The sequence below is a fragment of the Gigantopelta aegis genome, chromosome 10 (genome assembly GCF_016097555.1).
Source record: "Gigantopelta aegis isolate Gae_Host chromosome 10, Gae_host_genome, whole genome shotgun sequence".
Taxonomy (NCBI): domain Eukaryota; kingdom Metazoa; phylum Mollusca; class Gastropoda; order Neomphalida; family Peltospiridae; genus Gigantopelta; species Gigantopelta aegis.
In genome coordinates, this window is record NC_054708.1 from 68,052,362 (window position 1) to 68,067,856 (window position 15,495).

Consider the following 15,495-nt stretch of genomic DNA (forward strand, 5'->3'; position numbering starts at 1 on the left):
CACGTCTCTCGTGTGTGTCTTTCTCTCTGTCTCTCGAATCAACCAGTATAACCATCTCTCTCACACACCACAATACACACATTCCATCCTTTTTCTATTCTATGAACGACGTACATAAGTATTGAAAATACGCAACGATATATCTACATTATTAATACGTGGACCGCTGGGAATGAGAAGATGCACAAATAAAGTTACCAAATTCACGTCTATTCAAAGAGAGAATGATACACTGACCACTTGGTGAAGAATTTATTAAGATTGTTCTTACTAAAATAAATACGTTTTTCTACTTTATCGCGACACATTTTTAATTTACGGTTATACGATTAAGAACCACACAGATAATTCTTCTCGATTAGCATCAAAGGACAACCCCACATACAGATAGTAGGTACCATTGCCTTTGTTAAAACATTTGTGGCGAACAGGCTAGAACGAACATCAGGCGCGTGCTTTATCACTGGGCTAGCCTACATCCTTTCCAGAGGCGTAGGCTGGGGGGGGGGGGGGGGTCGGACGAACACCCCCCCCCCCCGAAGCAAATGGTCCGCTTTCAGAACTAAAGCATACATGTTTATACATATGGAGTTTCTGATGGTGCAAAAACAAAATAGAAAAAAGGTCCCCTTGGTTCATATTCGACCACCCCCACCCCCAGGTTCAGATCACGCTACGCCCCTGCTTCCCCTACGTTTATTGAAATACAACAGTATATACAAGCTTGTTTCAGTGTTTTAACGACTGTACAGCATATGTTGTACGTAGTGTACGATATCAAGATGTAATCTGGAGTACTGTATTGTATATATACACTGGTTTTACATAATTATGTAAATACTATTTCCATATACACGTGTAGTACTTTTTCTGACAACCCAATAGCCGATGGGTATTTTTGTGCTGTGGTGTCTTTAAACATTCATTCATTCATTCATTCATTCATACATACACTATTAGCTAATAATATAATGATTATCACCAATAAAACACTGATGCCATTTCTGGATGTTTTCATTATTGATCAACAAAATAAAGGTGTACTGCATCTTGAACGAAATACATTGTAGAGGTATTTCCGTACAACAATAGTTATTGCAAATGTATTGCTCTTAATACATAATATATTAGTCATAATTTAAAAAAACCCGTTAAGCTCTGGTGCACTTCCATCGTAGCCCAAGAACACTTTTAATATACGATTTTCAAAGACGAATTTGGTGTAAAGTTAAACTAGCCTTTATCATAAATCATACATAATGTAATATTTGTCTGATACATGTACATTGTATTGAGCAATATCTTAGCAAAACAGATCTTTATGCATTTACGTTTAATTTATTGTGAACTTTAATACAAATTTTCTGTTTATTGTGGATATACTAGGTAGCAATTGCATCTGTAGGAACAACATAGGAAGACTAGTTTGGTAACATGGCATCGTTTTTACACCATATTCTGTAATGCACACAAAACCCCCGAACACATCCAGCGTGATAAACGTTCCAGACTGACATATCAGATATGACTGTCTGCTTTGCCTTGTAATTCTTTATTAGTGACCGTTTCATCTCCTGGGATAATAAATGAAGTTCGTTCTGGGAATCTGACATCTTTCTCCTTTTCCCATGACTCGCGGACATTCTGTAAAAGAACAACGACTTTTTGTTTAGAACATCCAATTTTGGTCAAGTTCCACTGTGACATTTCGCACAGTAACTGTCCACTTCGTTCTGGAAGTCTGTGTTAGTAGATATAAGAGGAACCAGGCCTGGTTCTTATGAAACGTTTAGAGTCTAAGCTCAAGACTCTAATAGAGTCTGAGACACTAATGTCATGACAACGCCATACAAACTGTCTGCGTGTGGCGTCATTTGAGATTGAGTCTGGACTCTAAAAGTTTTATAAGCACGAACCCAGTGCCGTTTTGTGGTCAGGTGATCTCTTATTCCAAAATGTTTACACCTTACTTAGCTGACGACAGATTTAAGGTAGAAGCACACCAAATAGCATTTAACTTGAACAGGCCTCGGTGGCGTCGTGGTTAAGCCATCGGACATAAGGCTGTTAGGTACAGGGTTCGCAGCCCGGTACCGACTCTTACCTAGAGCGAGACCACTACACCATCTTCTTTCTCAGTAACCACTAACAACTAACTCACTGCCCTGGACAGACAGCCCAGATAGCTGAGGTATGTACCCAGGACAGCATGCTTAAACCTTAATTGGATATAAGCACGAAAAATAAGTTAAAATAAGTAAAACAAAATAAATAAATCTAACTTGGTCAAGGTTCGAAGTGCACCCAAAGTTTCATTGCTTAGTCAACGCTACGAGCCCTGCCTTTTGTGTCAGCTGACATATGACAGTGTTTGTTGTCATAAAATGTTGCTTTAACTAGCCAGTAAGTTCCTGTAGTTTAGTGTGAACTAGTGACAGTATACCAGCTACTATTGTGCTTGAAGCATGTACCTGGTTCCACTAAAATAGCATTGCAATTTCTGTCCAGAAGTAGGGTAGAGAAGGAAGGAAGGAAATGTTTTTATTTAACGACGCACTCAACATATTTTATTTACGGCTATTTGGCGTCAGACATATGGTTAATGACAACACAGATTTTGAGAGAGGAAACTCGCTGTCACCACTCCATGAGCTACTCTTTTTGATCAGCAGCAAGGGATCTTTTATATCTTTCATATTATGCACCATCCCACAGACAGTATAGTACATACCACGGCCTTTATTACACCAGTTGTGGAGCACTGACTGGAACGAGAAATAGCCCAATGGGGCCACCGGCGGGGATCGATCCTAGACCAACCGCGCATCAAGCAAACGCTTGACCAATGGGCCACGTCCCGCCTCAGGGTAGACAAAGCCGCTTCTCGTTTTGCCAGAAACGAGCAGTTTAACCCCCATATTAAGTGAGACGTGTAGTAGTCTTTATATCCTTGGTGGATATGTTCATTGAAATGTTACGGGTAGACGTATGTTATTATTATCATCTATGAGATTTGATTTGGTGGTATCCATCCTATATGCCAGATCTGTTTCAACTGGACACAATGAATATTATTCAGTTGTGGAATAACATTAACGTGGTTATATATACTGCCATAGAGTAAAAATTAAGATTTAATATTAATTTTATTGACATTAAAACTGAGACATTCACTGGATAAAATTCAATGAATATATGTGAAGTATAGCAAACTAAGGTATCTTACACGTAGGCGTGTTAATAGCAAGAATTCCATTTATCACCAAGACAAAAGACGGATGCTTGTACGGTTCTAATTTGTCCTATGTAATAATAATAGTCTGAACAAACTGAGATTGCAGTATCGGATAATACCATGGATCTGGATATATTCGAACGGAATGAAGTTACAAACCATTAATGACGACTGTTCTAACTTTAATGTGTTCTCTCTATCGGAAGTCTCCTGTAGATTAATTTTCCAAATCTTCCTAGCAAAAGGAAACAGCAACCTAGGATCTAGTCGTGTTACGTCATACTTTCCTGTAAAAAAGATGAGTGCAGATATTAAACAGTAACTGAGGATCTAGTCGTGTTACGTCATACTTTCTTGTAAAGAGATGGGTACAGATATTAAATAGTTACTGAGGATCTAGTCGTGTTACGTCATACTTTCCTGCAAAGAAACGAGTTCTGTTATTAAATAGTAACCGATAATTAAGTCGTGTTACGTCATACTTTTCTGTAAAATGTTGAGGGCAGATATTAAATAATAACCGAGGATCTAGTCGTGTTACGTCATTCTTTACTGTAAAGAAACAAGTTCTATTATTAAATAGTATCCGATATTTTAGTCGTGTTACGTCATACTTTCCGCAAAGAGATGGGTGCAGATATTAAATAGTTACTGAGGATCTAGTCGTGTTACGTCATACTTTCCTGTAAAGAAATGAGTTCTTTTATTAAATAGTAACCGATAATTTAGTCGTGTTACGTCATAATTTTCTGTAAAATGATGAGTGCAGATATTAAAGCTGCAGTGTCTGGAATATTTTTATTATTTAAGCATTTAGAATAGATAATCCAGTTCTGTTTTGTACATAAAAGGCCCACCACATCGCTATAGTTTCGCAATGCTCGCTTATCTACAGTATCTAGGTAAACTGCAAACCCAATGGCCACCTTGTTTACATATAATGGTAGATTTTGTACAGCAAAGAAACAGTTAATAGAACAAGCTACTAAAGCTATGTATGGTGTATATAGAAAAGCAAGACGACATAACTTACCTTTAGATTTACAACTGAAATTATTCGATAGTCTTGTGTTACCGATTTTACTGTATTGTTGTGATGTATGGGGTTTTGAGAAATTAGACGATATAGAAAGAGTTCATTTATCATTTTGTAAATGCATTCTTAGTGTTAAAAACAGTACCCCAAGCTTTATGATATATGGTGAGCTCAGGAGATTTCCCGTAAAATATACAATATATAGTAAAATTATTAGCTATTGGAAACGGAATATCGACTGCAAAGAGAAGAAATGTCTGCCATTATATACAAATTTCTGTTCAGTCTGTATGAAAATGATACTTTTAAATCTAGATGGTTGTGTAAAGTGAACAATATTTTAGATCTAGCTGATCTAAGCTATATTTGGTTAAACCAATTTTATGTTAATGTCAATAGAAAATGTTTAGCACAAAAAATTGAAAGAATTTATTGCGATATGTATATACAGGAATGGAACAGTTCTAACTCACCAAAAGGTATCATTTATAGATTATTTAAAAATGAACATTCATATGAACCATATCTAGACAAACTTCCTTTGAAACGAAGAATTGTATTTACTAGATTTAGACTTGCTAACCACAGACTACCCGTTGAAATAGGAAGATGGACTCATTTACCAAAGGAAGAAAGATTATGTAATATATGTAATAGTGGTTGTATTGGTGACGAATTTCACTTCTTATTTCAATGTAAAACACTAAATGATATTAGAGTACTATATTTATCTAATTATTATTATATACAGCCAAATGTTAACAAAATGAATATACTGTTTAATAAACAGAGTAAACATGTATTAATAAAACTATGTGATTATATTAAACAAGGTTTAACAAGAATGTGATCTAGAAATGAAGATGAGTACATGTATTTACTATATTATTTATTTATTATACTTTGTTCTCCAAATGTTATCTGTATATGTTTGTAACTTGCTTACTGTGTAAATATTATATTATTATATTACCTCATGTACCATGTATATGGTCTGAGTGAATAAAGAATTGAATATTTCTTCAATTAGCGGGACGCCAGTAAAACTGAGAATTTACGCGATTTGCGCAGGCGCTGAGCTTCTCACGTGATTTTGAATAAATTTAACTGTCTTGATTGAGGGGTCGTCTCATACCTCCAAAATATATTTATAACCATAGAGGTATGGTACAATACCTCTCCAGGGGCCGGTGGGGGATTTGCCTTAAAATTTTGACAGTGACGAGAGGTTGGCATACGCGTTACATGTAAGGGGGTGTTAATAATTACGTAACGCTCTAGGGGTAGGGGAAGAGGGCAGTATGTTCGATATACGTAACATTTATGAAGACTATATGTTATTTCTATTCATTACTTAAACCTAAAAATGTGGTGGTTTTTTTTAAATGCGCGGTCGGTCTAGGATCGGTCCCCATGAGGCGGGATTGTTCCAGCCAGTGCGCCATGATTGGTATATAAAAGGCCATGGCATGTGATATCCTGTCTGTGGAATGGTACATATAAATGATCCCTTGCTAAAAAAAATAAAATAATAATAAACTATTTTTAAACTGTAGCGGGATTTCAAGGCGCGTGTGCACGGATTTCAGCGGGGTTGGGGGCTATAGACTGCGTTGAGCGAAGTTTATATGGGGCCATGTTCCCCCAGAAAATATATTTCAATTTTTTTTTTTATCCTGGTCAGGGAAGGGTTTCGACCCCCAGTACCATCCCCCTTGCACATGCGCCCGTTTCCTCTCTTAGATTATATGTCAAAATTACCAAACGTTTGACATCAAAACGCAGATGATTATTAAATCAAACAAACTAATTTTACCCTTTCCAAACGAAATAATATTTATTTGAATTTGTCGATTTTACCACACGTAAAATTAAAAGGTGAAAACGGTCATTTTCTACTTTAGTATATTTTATTAAAACTATATACATGATCAATATGTTATACAAACTAAACTTTGAAAGTTCTACTAACACTTTATAGAATATTAATTCTTAAATAGGAAGGTACGATTGTCGACAGTACGTTGTCAAGATCAAAACCGGTTTTAACGAAGAATAGAGTCAACCGAACGTTCTTTGTACAGCGCAAGATTTCTCATTTCATTTTTTGCGACGAACCCTACAATTTCAAATCCGCAACGCACGTGATAACTGAAATTGACAACAGGCTATCGTTTGTGATTTGCCGAGCAATGGCCGCACAGGCTTCGAATCGAGCGTATACTTTTGACGTTCTCCTTCATAGTGAACACACACAGTTGAACTTGTATTTCATATTTGTGCATCATATTATTATATGGTAACCAGACACTGTAACTTTAAATAATAACCGAGGATCTAGTCGTGTTACGTCATTCTGTACTGTAAAGGTTCTAATAGACCAAATCAATACATATTGACGATAATGTTAATGTTTACTAATAAAACTTATATAAGCAGCGTTTCAACACACCCAAGAAGTACAGCAACAGAAAGTGTGGCACCTCACATCTAATCTACTTGCACGAAAATGGGGGCTCACGTATCATTTAAGAGATTTAATTAATGTTTTTAATAGCAACCGTCATTTTTGTTGAAAATTGCAGTTCCATTTTGGGGGGTACCCCGCATTAGTTTCAACCTCTGGTATGTACTGCATAGCAATTGTATAACAAATAAAAGTGTATTTATTTATTGTCAATGGATAATAGTATTTGCACAAATAATCAATGTCACATGAATGTCAATAGAACCATTACAATTCGTGACAGTGAAATTCGTCAATTATGGACGTCGGTAGATCCGGTACAGTTCGTGACAGTGCAATTCGACAATTACGGACGCCAGGAGAATCAGTACAAGTCGTGATAATATAATTTGATAAATATTGCAAAGTATTTGACGCATAAATACTTAACTGTCACCTGTGGCTATGCGTAGACTTTTCCAGCCATTATGGAAATAACTTATAGGTTAACTGAAATGTTTTTAACAAATATGTAAATGATTTTTATAAATTTTACGATACTATATATTACCTGTGGCCAAACTTAAAATACTTCCAATAACCATGGAAATGACGACACCGCTGAGTCCATACCACAAGTAGGACACTTCGTAGATGAATAATGGTCGCTCGTGAACAATGGATAATGAGCTGAAATGTAAACAACTGATTAAGATCGGTCGTCTTTCATTCACCCCAACCTTTCTATAGCATGAGCTGTGCGAGGATTCTACTTTCATTAGACACGGTGTTGATATGAGAGAGTATGTGAGGATAAATTAGGCATGGGGCTGGTTTGTCAGGTTAAATAAGTTAAAACATCTGTTTTGTTTAACGACATCACTAGAACACATTGATTTATTAATATATCGGGTTTTGGATGTGAAATATTTGGTAATTTTGACAGTCTTAAAGAGAAAACCCGCTAAATTTTTCCATTTGTAGCAAGGGATATTTTACATGCACCATCCTACAGACAGGATACGACATACCATATACTTAGATATACCAGTCGTGGTGCACTCGCTGGAACGAGAAATGGCCCAAAGGGCCCACCGACGATCCTAGCCCGACCGCGTATGAAACAAGCGCTTTACCACTGGGCTACGTAAATGAGTTAATTACACGATGTGGTGGTGTTTGAGGGTGCTTGGGGATTTTCTCCATCTGGGGCATGGACTGTAATTGTGACAATGCTCTTTTTGTACACTTAACTGCGAAGATGTAACATAGATTAAAGAAACTTCAAAACGTAACTGAAAAGGAGGGATTAATATAAGAGAAACTGATAGGACAGTTATGCCAGTATATGGTATATTGTAAGACAAAATGTGGAATAACAAAAAATACCAAAGGAAAATATCTATCTTGGGCAACACCACAGTATGTAGGGAAAACTTTCAACCTGCATACATTATCAATTAACGCTCCATAGTCCCATTTCGATGTTAAATGTTTTTCCACCCCCGAAAAAAGACAGATAAGATCAAACGAATTAAAAAACAAACAAACACCATAAACAAACACAAACGACAACAGCTAAATAACAAACAGATAAATAACGGGACTGACAAGAATACTTACTTTCTGCACAAAAACACTAATATCAGAATCTGGCGAAAGAAAACTAATAGCTCTTGACTAATATCCTAATTAATATTAGCATAATCTCAGTACCTTAATTATTTTAACTCTTTTTTTTTAAGTTTAATTATTAATTCATTCATTTATTTATCTATTCACCCTGTCATTTTGTTATTTATCTATCAGTTTAAAATCCTACTTATTTACTTATAAACATATTCATATACAAAATCGTTCTTCAACAAATACATTAAGTTATTGAACTTATTATTATTATTACCATTACTGGACTATTTCATCAAGGTATTACTACTCTAATATATTGATGTATTCATTCATGCATGTATTCATTCATTCATTCATTCATTCATTTATTCATTCATTCATAATACATAAAACGAAATCTGATCATGCAGGCAATTTCATAATAATAGATATAACTATAGAGGCCAGGAGCATTAGCCAAAATATAACAAGCAACCGGAATTTTTTTTAGTAGAAAGGTGAATTTTTCAGGACAGCTCCAGAAAACCATACCTAGGCCAAAATCACAAAGTTCTGCAAATTCTATCCTGTGGCATTTTTAAAATTCAAGATGGCCGCTATCACATCAGAGAATAATAGAAAAACTCCAAAAGCATCATAACTGCTCAACAACCAGACTTAGAACAATGATTTTAATGTGTAAATTCATATTTGACGTATGATAAATCCAATGAAGTTATATACATTTGTCTTGGAGCTGAGTTAATTAACATAAATCCAAAATGGCCGCCAAAGAGACCAATATTTGGTCCGAAATCAAAATATTTGCATAACTTTATAACTAAACTGACGATCAAAAGAAAGTATACCAATTATTTTTTCAAAGTATTAAAAACAACACAAAACACAAATTGATGCAAATGTTATATTTTGAAAGTATAATAATTTGGCGATAAACAAACACGAGTATACTCAATAAAACCCATCAAATGATAATGTCACAGTTCACAACAGCACTAGGGGTGAAATGTGCGATTTCATAAAGGACCACTCATAACGAAGGTGAATAAATTTGACCACAAAGAACATGTTTCAATAGCGTGTATGTCCACCATTTGCAAGTATGCAAGCATAGACCCGACGTCGGACAGATTTCCGTCAATGACAATAAGGTCTGTCTGCTGTTGGCCACACATACCGCCCCAAACCATCAGAAATCCACCACCAAACGGTGCACAGCACGGAGCTGTTCTCTCTCCCGCACGTCGGTATATCCGACTCCTGCCATCAGCTCTGAATAACTGGAACCTGCTCTCATCAGAAAAAGAGTACACGTTGCCAGTTCCGATGTTGCCAACGTTGAAACTGACGTGCCCAACGTAAACGTCGAAGTCGATGTTGCCTCGTCAATGTCATCCCTCTGAATGGTCGATAGGCCCTGATACCATGCCGTCGTAGTCGACGACGTACAGTGTGACGACTGATGACATGTCCTAGGCTAGTCGCTGCAGATGACGTCATAGTGAGGAATCTGTTACGTAAGTGTAAGATGCGGAGATGGCGGTCCTCGTTGGCTGTTGTGACGCGGGGTCTTCCACATCATGGTCTGTCTGCAGTCTTGCCAGTCGCCCTGTAACGCTGTATCAACCTTGTGATCGTCAATTTTGTGCAATTCAGAATTCTTGCCACATGGGCATAACTCGCGCCCAACTGCACCATACCAATAGCGCTCGCTCTCTCTCTCTCTCTCTCTCTCTCTCTCTCTCTCTCTCTCTCTCTCTCTCTCTCTCTCTCTCTCTCTCTCTCTCTCTCTCTTTCTTCAGCAGTTAGCCTTGCCATGTTCTCTGGTGTTTTACTGTTGACTGAGGCATGTTCTCAGCAATGGCACCCTTTTTTACACCCTTATGTGCACGAGTATCATGTTTCTCGTGCAGTATAAATTTGATGAATAAACTAATTTTGCACGTGCGGCATCACCCAAACGCAGCAATGTGCGATTGTGTTTATTTATCATAAAAATAATTGGTATACTTTCTTTTGATCGTCAGTTTACATACTGCAGAAAGATTATATTTGCATCAATATACTATAAAAAATAGTACAATAAGCAATTAAAACCAACTTTTGACTACTCTTAATTAGCTTACATTAGCTTGAGTCTGGGAAGTCTAATCAATAACATCAATTTCTGCATCAATAGCATGATAATTTGTACAGTTGTGTCCACCACAGACAGTACACAAGAAGGTGCACTGCAACCCTACCTTGTAACAGCCCCACCGTGTTCCACATCCTCTCCTGCAGGCACACGATATAATTTTCAGCACATTCTCTGGAGCAACAGGCCTGCCAGTTTCGATTGGAACAAGCAGTCCCTCCATGTACTGTCATCCCCATTCAGTTGGTGATAACTCTTTCCCCTGCCATTACTGGACAGTATGGTATGCTCTAAAGCTATGATATTTTGCAGCTGCTGAAGTTGGAGAGTGATTCCAACTTAAAACCAAATGAAGATAAAGATGCTTTATGAACAGATCGAAAATGCATGACATAACGATGCTTGTCCAGTGACTTCGATCTAACTGCTCAATACAGCTTTAGCAGAAATAACTCTCTAACACTTGTTATATACTTGTGAGTGCTGTTAAACTGAGAAAAGACACCCAAACAGTTCCAGTTGTCACCGCCATCAACCTGTGCAAGAGCCTTCTTCTTCCCTTGATTGTAGAGGGCTGATTCTGTATCACACCCTGTGACTGCATGTAAAAACGTCAGGTGTTGTTTGACGTTGCTAAAAGCTGCTTGAATATACAGTATACTTGCAATGGGTTGTGTACAGAAAGAAAATAGAGATCCATGTTTGAGATGGCTTGTGCAACCATCATCACCTGCAAATCAGTGTCGATCGACACAACAACAGGTGAATTGTGTGGTAGGGCAGCATCCATGGCAGTTGATGCAATCAACCAGTCAGCATCTGTGATGCTATGCTTCAGTCAGACCTACTCCCTCAAATGTTCCAATCAACTTTTTGATTAAGCAATCTTTATTTTTGTCATTTCCCCCAAAAGCCTTTTTAGATGCTGTAGTTTACATTTCCAAATCAAAAACTATATCAGCTGATGTGTTCTTTTGTGCTCGTCGCTGTTGTTAATCAAACACTAAGCCATAGTCTGGCCCATAGTGTTCAAGCACATATGATACAAGGCAAGCTTTGGAGGAGGTGACCTCCATTTTGAATGAAGCGCTCGCCATCAGGAAATTGAAGGTGGACACTTACTTTCGACTTTAGGATGTTACCAAGAACACTCTTCGTGTTTCCCCTAATAATCCCTTTATGAAATAAGGAGGGTGGCTGTTTGGCAAACTCGTGAAGGAGATAAGCTACCATCTCACATGCGACCCTCATGAATAACAATGTGCTATTCACTTCCAACTCCAGCACCACGGATAGTGATACGTTTTTTGTTTGTTTTTTACCACTGTTGCTGGTCGCTCTGTCGTTTCTCATCAACTTCATGTTGGCAAACATTTGCCCAGTAAGAGCCGAAGCAGCTTTTATGCCAAGAGCAACAACTTGATCCGCACTGACACACTTCCCAGCAAAGATACCACTTGTTACACAGATCAGCGAGTTATTGTGCTCTCCATAGCAGAATGGAGAATGCACTTCCAGCCAATGGAGGAAGGTTTCATAGTCTTTTCTATTTCGGGCTGTGCTACTGGCATGACGGTCAACATGCTGGTCAGAGGTGTTAGTATGCACACCCGTAACGGTTTCCAAGGCATCACAGATCGGGATACAGCGGGGCATAGCATGCATCCATTTGCTCAGTGTGCTGTTTGTCATTCCTCGACCATGTACCATACCTCCAGAGGTTTTCAGCAATCGCATCAAGTCTTGTTCTATTGTTTTGTCACTGAAGTTTCCACTCTAGAATTTATCTGTTCTTCGAATGGTAAAATAACATCTCTTGGTAAAGGCATAATACTGCTCAGCAGACATGACATCCATCAGCCCTTTCATCTCATCAAGATAGAAACGGGCAGAGTTTGCATATGCGATGTGACCAGCAGCATGGAACAAGGGGTTCATTTCACTGACGGTGCGCTTTGCTTGGATGAAACGCCTAATGAGGGACACTTGTTTCAAATATTCAACCCAAAGTTTACCTATTCTACTTTGAGTGGCGGCATCTTCCATCAGGCTATCCATAATATGTGTGAGCTTTTGGACATATTCATCATTGTCCACAAAGTCAGTCGGACATTCACCATCTAGCACACATTTATGTATAGCCTGGAGACGAGTGATATTTATGCTACTGAGACATCCAGGTGTCTGTAGTAATTTGGACACAATGGCTACTGATGACAAAAGATGAGCGCGGAGAGCACGAGCATACGCATGGCCTGTTATCATATGGATGACAGTATTTGGAGCATAAACAGTCGCCCACAGATCTTCTAAACCACTAACAGCCATTACATATCCAACTGACCCCGTATACGACACGAGTAAGTGATATTCCCCAAGTCTAACAACAATCTTATTGAGCTCTGGGAAAGACGATATCAATTGCCTTGATGTACAGGGGTTGGTCAAATGTGACTGGACAAACACCAAGTGAATGCTTTTCGGACAACTTTTGTGCAAAACACAAAGCAGATAGTTTCAGGTTGAGACAACTAGTCTCACAAAATAAAGTAATACCATAACTGGAAAATATATAACATGTTAACAATTGAAGTTATTCACAATCTATCTTCATATTCACTATAATATGAATATTTTATTAAAACATTGATCTTAGTATATTAAATAAATTATTTTGATTTATGTGGTATTATTTTTATTTCTACAAACCAACAAAGTCAAAAGTACCTAATAAAATGATATATAAATATAAGAATAAGAAGGTTGGGGTCTATCTTCCTCATTTATAGTATTAGGAAACAAAGTGTAAATGCCATTTAGTTAAAGGGACATTCCTGAGTTTGCTGCAGTGTAAGATGTTTCCGATGAATAAAATATTTCTACGATTAAATTTACATATTAAATATATTTTCTTGTTTAGAATATCAGTATATTCAATGTGTTTCTGGTCGTCTTAATATTTGTATGAAGCCTAAACTGTATTTTGTCTTCAAATAATTTCGTACGTACAAAAAAATCTTTTTTAGTTAATAAAATGAAATTTAACCTAGTACAAATATTAGAACGATCAGAAACACGTTTAATATACAGTTACTAATATTTTATGCAGAAAAAAATATTTGATATGTAATTACAGTCGTCAAAAATTCTCTGTTAGTCGATAACATCTTAAACATTGCAGCAAACTCAGGAATGTCCCTTTAATGCTATGCATATTGCAATATTGTCATTATATGGGTTGGCGGCCAATTTGTTTATTAAAAACCAAATGGAAAAAATACTAGCCAATCCATCAGAAGGTACTCCTACAATGATAAAAAGGTAAATTATTGTTGCCCAACAAACACATGACAGTGAAATTAGTAACATATATAGTCCACTGGTCAAATAATGTTATAAAACAAGAAAAAGAAAATTGATACGCATACTCAAAATTCACTTGCAAGGTCATAATTCACACACATGCTGAACAAAAACAGACATTTTGTGTTTTGCCCTATCTCCATTTATCAAGATTTTGTTTGTAAAACCCCTCTTCAATGTAATGCATTGTGAATTATGTAATCCACCTGGTTTAGCAGACTATTTTCAACTAACTCAAAATGGAAAAAAAATTGTGAAGTTACTACAAAATTATTTGTGCAAAACATTATTTCGTGTGGGGAAAATGTTTTACATAGCTGGTGGCTAATTCAACAAAAACCTAATTCCCGAATGTAGAAGTGAAATAATTAGAATTAATATTTGGTTTAATAGTAAAATAACTATTGGCCACAAACCTATATATTAACACAGCGTAGTTTTTCTTAGTTTTGTTTTACCGGAATGTAAATGAAGGAAAATAAGTCTCTAGTTGGTGATGTAGTTTCTTGTATTTAGTTTCCAACATGAAACATGATTAACAAATTAACAACATGGTGATACAGATAAAATATATAAGTCAGAGCGCTTGGGTGAATGACACACAGGTCTCCCGATAGAGTTGGCATTGTGATTGAGACCGCAAGGGCCTCCCTTTGGATCCCACCTTCGCGGTCTATCTCCGGGTATCTATATATTTCTGTCTCTTTCTGGGGGGGTTTCTTTTATAAGACTTTGCTAAAATGGTTACGTCTTAATGTTCCTTGGGTATTTATTTCCCGTCAATAGCTTTTCCCTAGGCACGTACCCAGAGTAAGACCTCCTTGTGAATTGTGTCACATGATAAATTATAATTGTTAACTGCCGACATAAGAAGTAATACTTAATTGTTGGCAGACCGGGTATTAGCTGGGGGCATCAATTAAAAGTCCGCAGTGTCTTGAGTGCAGTGATTTAGTTTCAAACTAATTGTCTCATTGCTACCCCTAAGTAACTTAAGTCTAAGTCATTGCATAATCGACAGGTGACACCCTAACAATTAATTGAATCGTATATGAACGCTAAAAATATATAAAGTACATTTGAATATAGTTGTAAATCGTCTACTGTGATAATATTATGAAAACTATATTAACAATGGAGTTATATTTATTCAAAATTTAATGGATGAACAGGGTAGATTTTTAACCTATGAAACATTTAGATTTAAATTTCACATACAATTGAACTTCTTAGAACATGCATCTTTAATCAAAGCAGTTAAAACCTTTATGCATTGCACATTGTCAAATATCAACAATCAACAGGTTAACACATTAAATCCTATATTTCCTTTTAAACTGGATTTTTTTTTTTTTAAATACTAAAGGGTGCAAAGAAATGTATAATATTTTAAACAAATCGACAATAGTGCCAACTTCCCAAAGAAAATATTACAATTTAGGTTTCATACTATCGTTTCAGGAGTGGGAAAAGGTGTATAATTTACCATTTATATGTTTTAAAGATACAACTTTACAGTGGTTTTAATATAGAATTCTACATCGAATAATCACGACAACCACGTTTTTATATAAAATAAAATACATAGAATCAAATATCTGCGATTTTTGTCATAGACAACCAGAAACATTGGAGCATTTGTTCTATGA

General features: G+C 36.6%; 1 protein-coding gene across 2 annotated transcripts in view; it reads right to left on the bottom strand.

Moving 5' to 3' along the window:
• Window positions 1–564: 564 nt before the first annotated feature.
• Window positions 565–15,495, bottom strand: part of LOC121384083 (sodium-coupled monocarboxylate transporter 2-like) — a 51,129-nt gene continuing 36,198 nt past the window's right edge. For both annotated transcript variants that reach the window (XM_041514308.1, XM_041514309.1), the window contains exons 14-16: window positions 7,289–7,407; window positions 3,395–3,522; window positions 565–1,644 (exon numbers count right to left, since the gene is read on the bottom strand). In XM_041514308.1, coding sequence (XP_041370242.1) covers window positions 1,519–1,644; window positions 3,395–3,522; window positions 7,289–7,407 — 373 coding nt within the window. In that variant the 3' untranslated portion in view covers window positions 565–1,518. The remainder of the gene's footprint in view (window positions 1,645–3,394; window positions 3,523–7,288; window positions 7,408–15,495) is intronic.